This window comes from Epinephelus fuscoguttatus, linkage group LG9, assembly GCF_011397635.1.
Source record: "Epinephelus fuscoguttatus linkage group LG9, E.fuscoguttatus.final_Chr_v1".
Classification (NCBI taxonomy): domain Eukaryota; kingdom Metazoa; phylum Chordata; class Actinopteri; order Perciformes; family Serranidae; genus Epinephelus; species Epinephelus fuscoguttatus.
In genome coordinates, this window is record NC_064760.1 from 20,280,215 (window position 1) to 20,296,633 (window position 16,419).

At 42.1% G+C, this 16,419-nt stretch overlaps 1 protein-coding gene across 2 annotated transcripts in view; it reads left to right on the plus strand.

Annotated features, from left to right (window-relative positions):
• The window catches only part of macrod1 (mono-ADP ribosylhydrolase 1), a 161,617-nt gene that overhangs the window by 82,664 nt on the left and 62,534 nt on the right, over positions 1-16,419 (plus strand). For both annotated transcript variants that reach the window (XM_049585298.1, XM_049585297.1), the window contains exon 4: positions 3,048-3,077. In XM_049585298.1, coding sequence (XP_049441255.1) covers positions 3,048-3,077 — 30 coding nt within the window. The remainder of the gene's footprint in view (positions 1-3,047; positions 3,078-16,419) is intronic.

The window sequence follows — 16,419 nt, forward strand, 5'->3', positions numbered from 1 at the left end:
CAGAGATGCATCGTTTTTTGTTTGTCTTTCTTTAAAAAAGAACCACTCAGATACAAAGCTACTTATACGGCCTTGGGCGTGTTACTCAACACGGACGCGTATTTACTCGAGCCAGTAAATGATATCACTCTTATGTACAGCCTGCAGCTAATCATCAGACGATGAATGGGAGATTTAATGGAGACATTTTATTTGTCTGTGCTTTTACATCTGAATGAGCTTTACTTCACTTCACTATGAGATCTATCAACTCTTAAACAAGCTGTGCACCTGGAATTGTCTCACACTGTCACATTATATAACTTCCCTTTTTTTTTTATAATTCATGCTGTGTGAAGCTGCACATTTTCAAATTAGAGAGTGGAGATATTCACTTTGGGAGATGTTAGTGAGACACACAGAGAAGTATAGTGTATTTAAAGGTTGAAATTAAGTGCGATTTTGCATCAGTGAGGCAGTGGGGGATGGTGAAAATGTTGAAGAGTATAGAGGATTCTTGAGAGAGAAAGACAGCTGTGGGATTTAGTCTCTCAGCCTCCCTCTTTAAACCTGCCTGATACACTATCTGAGCGCGTACCCAGTTGGCACAGTGCCTACTGGCAAAGAGTAACTAAAATGAGAGACGTCTCCTGTGTGTTCGTTTTGACGTAACTTTGTAACTGTCCCTCGCAGAGAGATTATGTGCTTACCAGATTTTCCTAACATGGTCACAGCAACCAAAATTTGATCCACAAGCAGGGAAAGAATTGGAAAACATGATTTTTATGAGTTTATGGTCAGGTTTGAGTTTGCTGGGAGCACTGCAGATGTCTCCGGGCTAGCACTGCTGACTCCACACGTTTATGGATATGTGGGTGAGAAAAACACTTGGATATCGCATATGTCAGGAGCAGCCGCAGCCAGCCTTATCACCCTGCCAGCAATTTACACTCTTTAAACATGTGCAGCGACTTGATTCAAGTAGGGAAGGTAATGATTTGGGACACAGTGGTCAGCCGGGCTACTAGCATTAAATCTCTTCTTGCCGTGCTGGAAAAAAAGAGCTCATTATATTGTTATTTTATTTAAGCTACAATCACCTCCTTGTTATCCAGGTAGAAAGTCACTGTATGATTGACTTTTTGCAGAAGTAAAAGACAAATTGAACCCTATTGGCTGCCTGTTTCTTCTCCCAGAGTTGTTTATTTTCCTTTGGACTGTAGCCTCAGCATGAGTTTATTCATTAGCTTTGCAGGCAGTGGAGCTACTCCTTCTGATTGTGCAATGCTTCTCGCTCCTCATTGATGGGACTTGGAGCCTGCTGGTTCTCATTCCACCCGTCTAATCAGGGACTGAGTTACACCTGCAATGTCAGGTGAATGCAATTAACTCGCTGGTTGGCAAACCCAGCAGCACTGCGAGCCCCGAGGACTTGGATTGAGAACCACTCTTGTTGAGAAATGCTGACACCAATAACAAATTACATTCTGAAGGACAAATGTGGAGACATTATTTTTCCCTCCAGCAAGTAAATATAAGCAAAAGTAATTTTAGTACACAAAAGTTCAACTAATTAGATGTAAAACTTGATTAAGTCTTTGGAGATCATTCTGAGCATCACGCCCACACACGGTGCAAATGAAGAAACGCTCTGAACTCAGCTGTTAATAAAAACGGTGATGAGGTGTTGTGTTGTTTTTTTGAACGCTCTTGTTAAAGGTCAACTTAGTGCAGAGCCCAGTCGGTGTCTGTGGCCACAAAAGAGTGTTTTTCACTGATTAGAAGGAGCAAAATAGTGATTTCTCTGTTGCAAACAAGCAATCAAAACCATGTTTAACGAAGTATTCAGCTGTTATCGATGCTGCATTTTGTATTAGTTGTTATTTAGGGTGCATTATTGTCATCATCTGTTAAAGCTACAGTTGGTAACTTTCATGAAAATAACTGTGTCATAGCTGCTGTCACTATATTCTGAGAGAAGTACACAAGACAGATGATTGTGAAAAAAATATGTCACTCCTTCTTTTCCCACTGCGTCTAATCGCATTCACTAAGCACACCAAGGACAACCAGTCAGAGCTGAGGAGTCTCTTATGCAGCTGTCAGTCATGTCACTGCTCGTGAACTGTAGTCGACTTTAAATCTAGGCAGCGCTGATCAAAGATGAATCAAGATTCTATTATTGCATTGTCTAATTCACACCTCAAATGATTTTAGAAACATATTTTAGTGTACTGTTTAGCTGTAAAATGAGAATGTTTGTGACCTGGCCGCCATGTTGGAAGCAGTTGAGTGAAAACCAAGCACTGCCCACAGCTTAACAGTGCACTAAAATGTTTCTGAAAAGATTTGAGGCAAGAAATAGGCAGTAACAGAATTTTGATTCACATTTGATCAGCGCTGCCTTGTTTGACAGTTTGACCGCAGTGATTGACATGACTGACAGCTGCGTTAGAGACTCCTCGAGCACTGACTGGTTGTTTTCATTCACGTGCAGTGAGGTCGTTAGAAGTGTAGAGTAGTAAGAGGAGTCTGATTTTTTTCTGTTTGATTTAATACTTCGTGGATATAGTGACAGTTGTACGAAAGAAGCTATTTTTTCAAAAGTTGCAGCATTTAACAAATCAAAAACTTCTTTAAAAAAAAACCCTCACCAGAAGTTGTGAGAGCCCACAGCGATGTTTTCATATGTGCTGCCCAACAGATACTCAGATATAAAACACAGAAAATCCTCACATCGCAGGAGCTTGAACCAGGGAGTAGTATTTAGTATTCCTGCTTGAAAACTGACTGGATCGGTTTTTGAAACATCTGTTAATATATTTTCCCTCAGTTGATTGATTTAGTGATACTTTCATTCTGTGTTGTTGGTTTTACACACACTGGATGTAATGAAAGAGCAAATTCCCTGTTGTAAACGAGAAACCAAAACTACTAGTGTAGCCTTGACTTCAGTGTTGCGTTTTGAATAATTCTCTGAGAATCCACCAGTTGACTTGTTGTTTGTTTGTTTCGACTCTAGTCGTTTGTTTCATGAATATTCCCTCTTTCTCGTCTCTCTCTTTCAGCCAACAAGAGTCTGCTCGGCGGAGGTGGAGGTAAGTCACAACCTGTCTGATCCGTTGGTTGTGTGTGTGTTTGTGTTTGCTTGCCAAGATGCTCGTACGCCTCAGTTGTTATTAATAGTGCAGCTTTGTGGTGCAAATAGCCCTCTCTGGACACCAAATAATTTAAAATGTCCTGCTTTTAATCAGATGATGCAGTGTAACGTACCAGCCAGAGAGTGTGTATGTGTGTGTTTATGTGTTTGTGTGCTGTCTGTATTTTTCTTTGTGTTTGGTAGCAGGTAGTTCTTTGTTGTGGCAGGTGTTCAAGGTGCGTTTGCATGCCGCGCTGTGTGTGCCTGTCTGCTTGTGTGTGTTTGTGTGTGAGTGCAGGTGCAAAGTCGATAGTTCATAATTTATGGGTGTGGAGTGCTGTGGATATAAACAGTCATTTTTCAGTGTATTGTTGACTCAGTGCTTTGCTGCGTGCGCGTGATGTCGGACGTCCACGCTTAATCGATACGTAATAAATCTGTACAGCTAATGCGGCAGTCGCATTCACTAAAACATATACACACACACACGCTCCTTTTCCACCTATGTGTGTGTGTGTGTGTGTGTGTGTGTGTGTGTGTGTGTGTGTGTGTGTGTGTGTGTGTTTGTTATTGCTTGCAAATTTGGGCCTGTGGTTGTTTTCATTTTCTTCATTTAGGCAAACAGCTTTTGCCTTTTAGACCAGCTCACTTGGACTGACATTTTTAACCTTCTAATTTGTATGTTAGTGCGTGTGTGTGTGTGTGTGTGTGTGTGTGTGTGTGTGCGTGTGTGCTTTTGCTTTCCAGTCTCCATGGTGACATATTTACTGGCACACCTGTATGTGTGCATGTGTATGTGTGTTCATCGCAGTGCATTTGTCTGCTTCTGAGAGTGCATTTGCTTGCCTGAAGTGTTCTGTTGAAGCAGTAACTCCTTACCATCTACACATACACACACACACGGGCTCCACCCTTACTGATATACACCAGCTGAGCCTCAAGCCATAAAAATGGACAGCACACTCTTGTGTCTTGTGGCTTTGCGCACACTCACACACACTACATGCAGTCAAGCACTTTGAGATGTACAGCGTCTTTTGATGTTGTCCTGAAGTCTCTGATGGCTCTACAAAGACAGATGGTTTCTAGAGAGGCCGTGAACGGGTGTATGCATCAGACTATGTGCATTTGTGTCTATGAAAAGCACGTTTATATTGATTTACCTGTTTTAATTCTAAAAATGTTCAGCAACGGGCTAGATATCCAACAACCACAATCTGCATCAGTGTTTTTTTTATCTGCTTCTGTCACTCTGTAACAGCTTCTCTCTTGCTCAGTTGATTTCCCTCATCTCTTTTTTTATTGTATTTATTTCCCTCTCGCCGTCTCTCTTTCCAGCTCCGTCCTTGGGGGTTTGCTAAGGCAGATAGAGGCTACAGTAGGTGTTAATTAGAGAGAGGTAAGCGTAGAGACAAGGGGTAGAATGGAACAAACAAGAGAGACGGGAGGGGAGATGATGGTGAGAGCGAGACGACGAGAGAGACGAGAGCAATGAAGGTCCAATAGATAATATAAAGATGCGAGAACCGAGACGAGTAGAAAAACACACCAAAAATCATTTGGTATACATCTCCATTCGCCGAGATCACACTCTGCACTGAGTAACCAAGCATTCATTCATTCAGCTTGAGTGAGGAGTTTTTTTCATCAGGGCTGAGGCAACAAAAGGTCTTTACAGTGCTTTACTACTCAGTCTCAAGGGTACCTGGGTAAATGTCATTCACTGAGATCAAACGCACACCTGCCGACATTGTTTTCTTCAATCTAGAGGGGTGCTGAGCTCCGACGGATCAACAACAAACTCAAGGGCAGGAAATTAACATTTTTTTATGTCCACTGGCTGCAGTTGCTCATTTATTCCAGAGCTTATCTGCTATTTCAACATTTCACTGCTGTGATTGATTTTCCAAATAGAAAAGAAATCCTAGATGATGATTGGGGATTCAGTCAGCCAGACACTTACCACAAGCTTTCTATTTATATATGTATGTAAAAATACATACATTTGCTTGAGCCAGGACTACTCACACTTTGAAGTTTGTATTTGGTTCTTCCTCTCGGTCACCATATGTCAGTAATGTACCTTTGGGATGTGTGATGCATTGAGGTTACAGGTTTGTGGCCTGCACAGCAATGTCATCAGACGTCTGAAAATATGAGCATATATAAAGATGAGAAGCTGAACGTACTCACCGCATTTCAAGCTACAATAAAAACATTTACATTATTTAAGGTTGTCATTACAGTTTAACATGTTAACCTATCCGTGATCTACCTTGTCTTCATGCTTTCTGTTCAGTCGAGCTGCTGTGGACTAAAAACAGATCAGTATAAAACCTGTCATGTTGAAAGGTTAAGGGACGCCTTGATATAAGACACTGTAATCATTTCTATACTGGCCATGAACAGAGTGAGCCTTTTCTAGAGCGAGCACATTGTAAGAGGCAGAATTCTTAGTTCAAATGAAGTGTGTATCTGATGTTTGTTACTCCTTTTCCCCTAACGATTACGATACCTCCAGCAAGGTATGTGAGCCGAGGCCAAGTACTGATCTCTTGCCAGTGCTCTCTTTTCCCATCTTTAAAATCTTTATATCTCACTGTGTGGAGCTCAGTGGAATAGTAATTTTATGTCTGGAAACATGAAGCTCTTAAAAACTGATGGAAGAAACACTACGTTTTAAAATTACATTGACAAAGAAATAGTATTTAATGTGGACTCACACACTCAATCTGCAAAATGAAGACAGCATCAGATTGATACAGTGCATCCCTAGTTACAGAGATTTTCTCTTTATGTTTCAGCATCCATCGCTGACTTTGATTTGGCTGACTCAAACTGCTAAAGCCACACATTAGGTCTGGCTGAACTTGATTTGGAATGTACTTTGGCTTCGAATGACTGCCGTGGATTTTGTCCCCCGTCCTTGTTACTGCTGTCACTAAATGAAGATACAACGGCCAGTATGGACAGGGACATGGCCCCTATTAACCTTCTTCTCCACCCAATTTCTGTTCAATGTATACAGTTTCTGTACACATTGAACAGAGATTGGGAACACCACTGCTGGACTACCACTTGGCCCCATATTTGCTGCATGATAATTTGATTTAACACAAAAACTGAGGTAAGTTAAGTCTTTAAACTAGGTTATGAATTAAGCCTGAAGACCAGGAAATAATCATCTTTACGATGCCGTTGTTGTGCTTTCGTGGTTCATCTTCATGACATATGATAGATAAATCAGTCGACACACAGTTAAGCTGGATCTTTATTAGGGATAATTCTCCATAGAGTGTGCCAGTAAACCCGGAACTCCGTTAGCGCTTTTAGCACTTCCGGTTCTCTCGTCTAAAAGTCATTACATTTTTTGAATGGAATTTTGGTAAAATGCCTCAAATAAGGTCTGTGGTTAACAAAAGCTTAAGCGAGTTTCAGGTTTTGTTCTACGACATAAAACACGTCAGTAAATACCCTACTTGTGAATTTTGAAGCTTTTACGTGTCGTAAAAAAGGCAGTTGCGAACAAGTTGCTCAATACGACTACAAACCCTGTCAGGGACAGTAAACGTCATCACCCCCGAACAGGCGAGAGTGCTGGCAGTCCGCCATTACAGCTTCTTATTTAGCTTAAACAGTCCGATTTCCCCATTATACAATGAAATTAGTTGAAAGCTTAGTGGCGGTGACGTCAAGAGTCATGCGACCATGGAGTAGTCATATAGTCCGTTAAAGCCTAACGTTAGCTTTTTACTTCTGGCGATTGCAGTTAAGCTTCAAATGCGGTATGAAAGGTGTTCATATGTAAAGATTATCTCGCTGAACAAAACCTGTAAGTATCATAAACTTGTGTTAGCCACAGAGCTTATTTTCTGACATAATCCAAAACGCAATGAAAAAATCACATTCACTTTCTCTTCCGGGAACCAGCGCTATGCTAAACTTCCGGGTTTTGACGTCAGCCCTGGCACACTCTATACCTTCCTATACTACTCGTCCAGTTCAGGGACGTCCTTAGAGATCCAAAATTTGAGAATAGTCCTCCTTGCTATGTGCAAGAGAATTCTAATGAGTTTAGCATTAAGGCTGTTCCTTGCTTCGTCCACTTTGGCTGCTGGAATACAATGAAGAGGTGATAGCTCCGAATCATATTTCAGTATCTTTACACATTTCCAAAACAACATCTGAATTGCATTTAATACATTTAGAAGAGCTCAGACTTGGATTTATTCTTGATGCAGAGGGGTTCATTTTTCATTTAGAGCACTGACATGGATGTCTTCATGTTTATCCAATAGGCTGCAGTGTGTTAAAGTTAATGATGCACTCGTCTCATAACCAGTTTTGTCACAAATATCAGTTTATGGATACATAGTGACTCTATATTTGAAACAGTTTCAGTATCGATATACTGGTACCAGCTGCACTTCCTCGCTCTCTCCTATTGTTAATGTTCACAACAGTCACTCTGCTGGTCTCTGCTACCACCCAAGAAAAGAAAATCCATCATTGTCATGTTACACCCAGGTGATTTTTGTCTGTTAATAAAAATTTAAAAACATCAATATTCCAATATCATGACAACACTACCAGTAACATGAAGTGTCCAGTGGGTGCAAAGCTGCAACTTGGTAACCACTGAACAATAGTCTTGCTTTAACTCAAACATATGGACATATGCTGAGTTAGGGTGGAGCCTGTGTGTGTGTGTGTGTGTGTGTGTGTGTGTGTGTGTGTGTGCGCGTGTGCGTGTGTGTGTGTGTTTGTGTTTGTATTATGTGTCTTGTCTTGCTGTCTTGTTTGTTCAGTGCCGTTCTGTCACTGTGAAGATGTTTTAATTGTGGCCTGTCAAGCGACTGACGATGAAGCTTAAAGCTAAGACTGATACATCAAATAGTAACATTTATGTTTAATATTCTACACGGTCCCCTCACAAAAGAAATGAATAAATAAGAATAACGAGAATCTTGTCGTTGATACCTAAGGCGTATCTTTTGATTCATAATTGAGTATTGTATTTTACGGCATTGTGCTGAACTTGTATAATAACAACATGCAGATCAAACAGAGACATGCAGTTATGAACAGGCAGCTGGTTTCAGAGAGCCTGTTCTGGGTCTGTGGGGACAGAGTGCACAGGATGTGAACCAGCCATGAAGACAGTGCCTGCATATGATTGGTTTAGGTGTCTTAAGACATCCGGACTCAGCACACAATAGATGAGCACGATCCCAATTAAAATTTCATCCACTTACATTTGTTAATTTGGTGGGGGGAGGAAAAAGAACAAAATCCTCTCTAGCTATGGATTTCCTTGCAGAACTGACTTTGTGTGCTGCCTGACATCTATAATCAATCCTCCAGAACGAGGATGGGGTTTGATACCCGGCTCTGGAAGTCTCTCGGCTGTGGTCCCTGTGTGTCTGCAGCCTTCCTCTGTGCTTTCTCCTTGTCTGGATGAGGAGAATAAATGCAGGCGGAGGACAGGCTTGTCTGCTTGCCTTTCAGAACAAGAGAGCATGTATTGTGAATAAAAGGGAGAGAGCAGAAGATTGGTTTTGGGGCGCGGAGACGAGACGAGAGGCAAAGAGCACTTAGTGTACCTTCCACATACAGACAGTGCTGTCAGTGTCTCAGCCGCATGCATAAAAATCGCCTGTTTCACCGCAACAGTCGTGTTTGTGTGTGTGTGTGTGTGTGTGTGTGTGTGTGTGTGTGTGTGTGTGGATAAGTTCATAGCTTTTAACAGGTTGCTGCATATTTAAGTCTGTGTGTACAACTACATATATACTAGTGTCTGTAAAGCAGTGTGCATGCATGTGCGTGCATCCACCACCAGACCCATCCTAAATGTTGCCTTGGCAACAAGCTGACTGAAGTAAATGAGTGTCCTGGCTCTGCTGAGGGATTGTGGGAAAGCAATATGCCAGCGTTCCGCCCCATTAGTTTGACGGACAGCCTGTTTGGCCTATAAGAGGTCAGCTGGCAAGGGCAGCCATATTAGTATTCCATAGGAGAGACCTCGGGATTGGTTTTACTCTAATGTCAATCTACCTGTGTGTGTGTGTGTGTGTGTGTGTGTGTGTGTGTGTGTGTGTGTGTGTGTGTGCTTTTTCTTGTTTGCGTGGGTGTGTTTGTAAGGGTGGTGGGGTTGAAGCTTGTCCTGGCATATAACATTGCAGGCATTGTGTGTGTGTGTGTGTGTGTGTGTGTGTGTGTGTCTGTGTGTGTGTCTGTGTCTGTGTTTGTTTGTGTGCCCTGCTGGGGGTTGCAGGCTCCTCGCCAGGTAAGCATATCGCCAATTATCACTTCCCAGTCTCCCTACTTCCCCGGCTCCCTCCCTCTCCCTCCCCCCCAGAGTCAGTCAATACAGAGCCTGTGAGGGAGGCACGATAACACCTAAACTGGTCAGCCGCCTGCTTAGCTGGCTGGTCACTGGCCTACAGAGGCCAAAACACTCATTTCTACCCATTTTCTGCATCCATCCATCCATTGCGTCCCTTTTTATGCTTCCTCCTCTCTGAACCCCCGCTTACCATTCATCTCCTCCCCTTTTGTTTTTAGCCTCCCTCACTCTCCTCACCTACACACCCTCTTTTACACTTGATCCTGTTCCAAACCCATTTCTCTTTGTCCAACTGCGCTCTTCAATCCCCCGTCTCCTCTCTCGCTGTCTCTGTGTGAGTCTCTCCATCTCCCTCCATTGTTTTTTTTATATCTCCGTCCCATCTCATATTCCCTGGAAGGCTGGGCTTCAGTGGCAGGAAGCGTTGATGTGATATTTTGTATGGTAATGAGGGCTAAATAATGAATGCTGGGGTTTTTTTAATATGGAAATGAGTTTGACACTTCCTAAAAGATTTTTTTAGTGTCTAGTAATATAAATTAAATTCATGACTAATTCATTATAATCTGTTGACGTCTGTTGGTGGCAATAGGTGTAGCCAATTATGGCTGATTGTTGAGTAGTTCAGGTACTCTATTTGCATGCGATGGAGTCAGTGGAGTATGAACATGAAGTATCCTTTGACACTGCAGGGATGCTAATTTGGTTAGGGCTTTCCTTGGTCTCCACTGTCTGAGAGGAGGATACATTGCAGTATCCATGCACGTCGGTGTATATATACACACAAATACACTCACACTATATCGAGGCAGTGTGAGTTTGACTTTATTATCTCCAAAGGGAAGTGATTTCAGTGACACATAAAGTAAAGTCACAAGCACATCAGAGATCCACCCCACAAGTGAATAGCACCCATTCAGGTCGTATAACAAAGAAAACAAAACTTAAGTTGTGTCTGACATCAGAACTGTTTTTTTAATTACAGCACTAAACAGTGGCCTAAATATTCCCACTATGAAACTAGATAATAGTGTCTGCAGCATGCACTGTTTTTTGCTACACTGGGGCTGTGCTTTCAACATGTACCTGCCATATGTCAACGCTCGGTCAGTGGCCCTACACTTAGGGCGCTAGGTACCCTTCCATCGTCAGTTTTGGTCATTTGGATAGATTGTTAAATGCATGCAATATTTTTCAAAATACAATTCATAGGTAGGTAAAACACTTTTTTTATGTTAACTTTCTTACGTTTAGGTAACAAAAGTGCATGGTCAGGTTTGGAAAAGAGGTTTGGCTAAAAATGAGTATGTTGTAACTAACCTAATGTAATGTTATCTGACATACGTCATGCAACATGTGCCACTAGTGTTGCACACTACTCATACTAGCACACTATGCTGTTACTGAACTAACTCGACTGACTTTTGGTTTCTTTGGTTTCATGGGACATGAACAGTGGGCTCCTGGGTGAAAGTCCAGAGTTTGTTTGACCCATCCAACTCACCTCCCACCTTCCCTATACAGACTTTCTCACTCATACTGTAGGTAGATGCGTGCTGTGTCAGAAACAGATGCCACCCAGTGCGTGTCATACCACCAAGTGTCGGTGTCTGCTGCTGAGATCAACTGACAAAGTGACAGTATTTAAAAAGTTGGGAGTGAGATCGTGGCTGGTACTTTTGCACAGTGGGGCAATGAACTACTTGCCTAATGTCAGCATGCTGACATGCTCACAGCAACAATAAAAATATGCTGATGTCTAGATATAATGCACACCATATTCACCATCTTAGTTTTGTGTGTTAGCATGTTAACATTTGCTAATTAGCATTAAACATTAGTACAGCTGAGGGATTGCCATTAGTTTTGCAGCTATTAAGTCATAAACCAAAGTATTTTTTTGACCTAAAGGTGGCAGAAGATGGAAAGTTAGAGATCACACCCAGATATGACTATGAAAACTTAAATGATTGTTCCCATGATTGTACCTTAACCACATACTTATAATTGTCACACTGACGAAAGAAGGTCCTCAAACCTCAACAAAGTCCTTATCTTCACCCAACCCATGATGTTTGCCTAAACCTTACAACCTGTTATTATGCTATAACCTAGAAGCTTAACCACATCATATTTTGTTGTTTAAAGTGGAAACAGACAACATTTTAACCCCCTGGTTTTCAGCATCAGTGCAACTGTTTATTATCTTCAGGTCTGAATACAGTGTAGATGGAATGAGAGGATTTTTGTTCAGCATTCATTTTTTCTAAGTCAAAGAAAAAGAAACCTTCTAAGCCTGCCTGCGTGTTGGCAATGCTCTACCATAGGATATTTACCCTCTATAGGTGTCAAATACACGGCATTTCTGGAATTTATGCTCATGTTGCTAAGAAAGATGTTTCAGCACATTGCTGGCATTTCTACACTTTCTTGAAATGATCATTTTAGAGACATCACAAACAGCACTGTAATCATCCTTTGTCATGAACGCATTCATTTGTTTCTTTTTCTCTGCCATGACTCCTTCCTGTTGCAAGTTTCCAGCAGTGTAGATGCATGAATTTGATGTTATTGTTTTGCAAAGCACAATTGTCTGAAAAATATGCCACCATCAATAAAAGGAATTGATAAGCTCGGAAGGATGTGATTCTGATGCACTGGAAAATTTGGAGCTAGTTCTCAACTTGAACTCGATTCCCATCTCTACCTAGAGCCATGACTGTGTCGCCAACACCACAAGTCACAGGCACATTAGAGATGCAGTCCACAAATGGCAATTGTGACAAACATATGTGACAGTGCAGCATCGATATGAAGCAATTATTAATTTTCCCCTTTTTATTCAGTTCAAAGTTAAATATTTCATGAGGAAAACTGATTTAAATTCAGTTATCTTGCTCTTCGCAGCATGACCAGATGGACTCAGTTGATATTATTTTGTAGAAATAATAGATAATATTGCCATAGTTGAGCACTAATACACCTGCATATGTGGCTGCGATGAAGAAGTACTGCCGGAGCAGCTTTACTTCAAGCGCATCTTTCATTTTCACCCCCTCTGCTCATGAATTCCCCCTTCATATTTCTGACTGCATTGAAGTGACAGAACAGTGTCTGAATCTACTCAGTAGCGTGCAGTGCTCATGCTGGGCTATTACACCAGCTCCCACAGAGCCAGAAGTTACCACAGTCTGAAAGAAAGCTAACATGGGCTGTCTTCAGTGAATCTAGTTAGAAGGACAGCTCTTTATATTTGAAAGGCGGGAGTCACGGGGAGACTGAATAGGTGTAAGCACATTTATTAACCCTGCTCACCATGTTCAGGCTGTGTCCAGAGAGAGAGGGGGAGGAGGTGATTTATTCAATCTCCTCTGCTCTCATCTTCATTTGACAAGGAGAAATCTAAGTTAAACATGAGAAAAACAAAGGCTTCTTCAGCTGACTGCACAAATTGTGATTTGGCAGAGTGTGTAGTCAAACTGACGTTATCTGCAGCTGAAAGGACAGGATTTGTTGGCTGCATTTTGAAGTTGTGCACCACCTGAAATGTGAAACAACATGAAGGACATTACAGTGATATGTCTTTGTATATCTGAGACTGACCTCCCAACATTAATGTCAGCAAGTGCCTCAATATTACATGTTTACATAAATGTGACAAAGCCCTCTGACAACCAAAGTAATAATAATGGGAACAAAGTAGGAAGGTCACAATGTTATAGAGCAACTAAGTCTGCATAGGGAGCAAGGCCCCAGGAACAGTGCTGAAGCAGTTTTGGCTTTATTGATTATAGCTGCATATTGCAACTTCTGCGTTCATCACGTGAGGCACACTGGCCCAAAAATGCATGTTTCATGGTCATTTTTTATGGGAGTGCTATCTTGGAACACGGCATTCAGTTCTCTTACATGAGTCTATGTCAGGGAGGAGATCAGGTTGGATGGATGAGTCAACAAAACATCAGACTTCAACATGATAGGCCGCTTTTCATTTTCTGTTACCAACAGTGAGTCAACGCAGCTTTTTGTAAAGCACAGCCACGATTGTTGCAGAACCTTAACCACATTTGTTATTGTTACCATGACAACAAAGGTCCACAGAGTCCTTATTTTAACCCAAACCATGATCTATCCCTAAACCTTACCAATTCTTATTGTGCCAAGACTTGATGGTTTAACAAAATGTGTATTTTATGTGTAAAGTTGAAACAGACAAACTTTCAACTCCACCCTAACTTTCCCAAGTTGTGTTATTGTTGGTGCTGCTGTCGATAACTGCATTGCTTTCTGTTTTTCTCAGAGCCTAGCCATTACAACAGCTTCCACAATTACTTCGGTTGTTCCACCATCTGCCATTTTCACTACAAGAGACAGTGACTGCAAGACCTTACAATGCTACCCTTTGGTAACTCTGAGTAGCTACCGATAGCTACCAGGGAAATAACAGCGCTATCCTCTTCCTGTTTTAGGTACATAATGGTTAATGCACTTCCTTTGTGCCGTTAATCGAGCCTTCCTTTTCCTGGGAGATCGTACCCAGTGGCAGACAGAACTGCATAGTGAAAGTGAGGCTTATAGAGAACCAGTTTTATTCATTCATTCATTCATTCATTATTGGAACCACTTATCCTGTTAGGGGTTGTCGAGGACTGGAGCCTATCCCAGCTGACACTGGGCGAGAGGCAGGATAAACCCTGGACAGGTCACCAGACTATCACAGGGATGACACATAGAGACAGACAACCATTCACACTCATATTCACACCTACGGCCAATTTAGAGTCACTAATTAACCTGCATGTCTTTGGACTGTGGGAGGAAGCTGGAGTACCCGGAGAAAACCCACGCTGACACAGGGAGAACATGCAAACTCCACACATATGTCTGCGAGGAATAAAGCAGAAATAATTTGGGTTGATTGAGTTTTCCGACTGTAACCAAAATACTTAAACAGTCCCTCCAGGATATCACGATCGCAACAATTAACGCAAATTCAGCCAGTCCCTGTAAGGTCTGTGAGACCTTGCAATTTTGTCTAACCACTCCAACTTAACTGCAGTTTTAACTATTTGAAATGAAAAAAATCTCATTTCATTGTAGACCTGCACACACAGTGTGTCTCTCTCCGTTTACCATGTGACTACTGCTGCAGGACTGGAGCTCTCTGACAGTGACAGGGCTAACTGTTAGCATCACATGGCTAATGTTACCCAACGGTTATTAACAGGGTTAATGACACAGTTGAGCCGTTTCAGTGTGAGATTAACGGCTCTGTGCCGACTGTTAACTGCTGCTGTGAAGCTTCTGCCAAAGTCAAGCAATATGACAAGTAGGTATGAGATCACGTTGTGCTGTTAGCTTGTGCTAACTGGGCAGAGAGAGCAGGGAAAGAGCAGCTCACGCCGACTTTCCCTCAGCACTGCTTTGAACGACAGGAACAGCTTACTGTCTGCGATCAGGTGTTGTGGCTCCTTCCCACCCTCCTACCATCACAAATAGATTCAAATTCTGTGGTAAACAGTGAATGCTCATAAGAATAACCTCTGAATATGAGAAAGCATCACAACTATTTTTGCAATTTTTGCTTGCCCCAGGAATTTCATCGCAAAAAACGTCTATAAATATTGCATTTTTTTTTAATGAAAGCTGCCGTGAAATCGGACATTTCAGGCCGCAACAATCCCGAAAACATTGAAATCCTGGAGGGACTGCTTAATGACTGTAGGTGTGCAGTCGTACTAATAGAGTAAGTAACATAATGACTAAAGTGAAAGGATGGATGAACAAACAACACTTTAATCAGGCGTCTAAGTGTTATAACATCCAGGGATCAGCGACTAAATTAACTGTCTTCCCAACATCTTTTCTATACTAGGACACATGTTGCTTAATCTTAGTGTTTAGCTGTATATACACACCTGCATATGTGCTCTTGTGTGTGTTGTTGTTGATGTGTGCGGGCTTCATTGTGTAGGTATTTCACACACATTTCAGTCCAGCTGTGTATGTGTGGGCCTGAGCAGAGAGGTTGTCAGGTCGAGAAGCATTGCTGTAGCTTAAGGCTGTGCAATCCTCTCATAAAGACGGGGGTAAAGGCCAGTTTTCACCATTAACACACATACACATGCCCACTCTCACCCTTACGAACATACCCATTGATGTATCTGCCAAACATGAAGCATGACACAAAACAAAAGGTATTGTTGGTTTAGGTTTCAGTTCAATTTCCATTTCTTTTTCTTTTGATTCTGTTTTTCGTGCCTGTTTCCTTATCTCCCTCCAGACTATTTTTACATCTGCTGCTCTCTCCCTTATTCCCCTCCCTTCCTCCCTCCTTCTCCTTTCCATCCCTCCGTCTTATCACACTTGTTCTCTATTTCAGAGTTGGGCTGCTTCAAAGTTAGTGTGTGCACTGTGTGTGTGTGTGCGTGTCACCTCAAGGACTCTTCACACGCACACAAATACACACATGGATACATCTGTACATGGGCACACATACGCATTGACAAGGAAGTACACACACCAGCAATGGTTTGTGCACACACACATGCACACATACACGCAGTGTGAGCATGGTATCTAAGCTTGTTTCTGTGCACCCTGAGGAGGTAGCCAGTGTTCAGAACTCGCCTTTCACAACCTCACACTTGTGCTTAGCTCACAGTGTGGCCCAGTTCAACATGGCACAGCATGACACGGCATACTACAGCTCAGCACGGCATGCGATATGCCAACTTAACACAATACCGTTCAGATAACACCAGACCCCCGCCTGGAGCTACTCAGTTTGGCGAAACACACCGCTGTAACAGCTGGCCTGTAGACAGTCAGACGGAGATAAGAGCCACAGGCCAACGCGCTGAGCTGTGACATATGGATGGGTGTTATTGGACTATTTTCTCCAAGTGCTGACAAGTCTCACAGTGCTCTGACAAACTCGTTCCTGACAGATGTG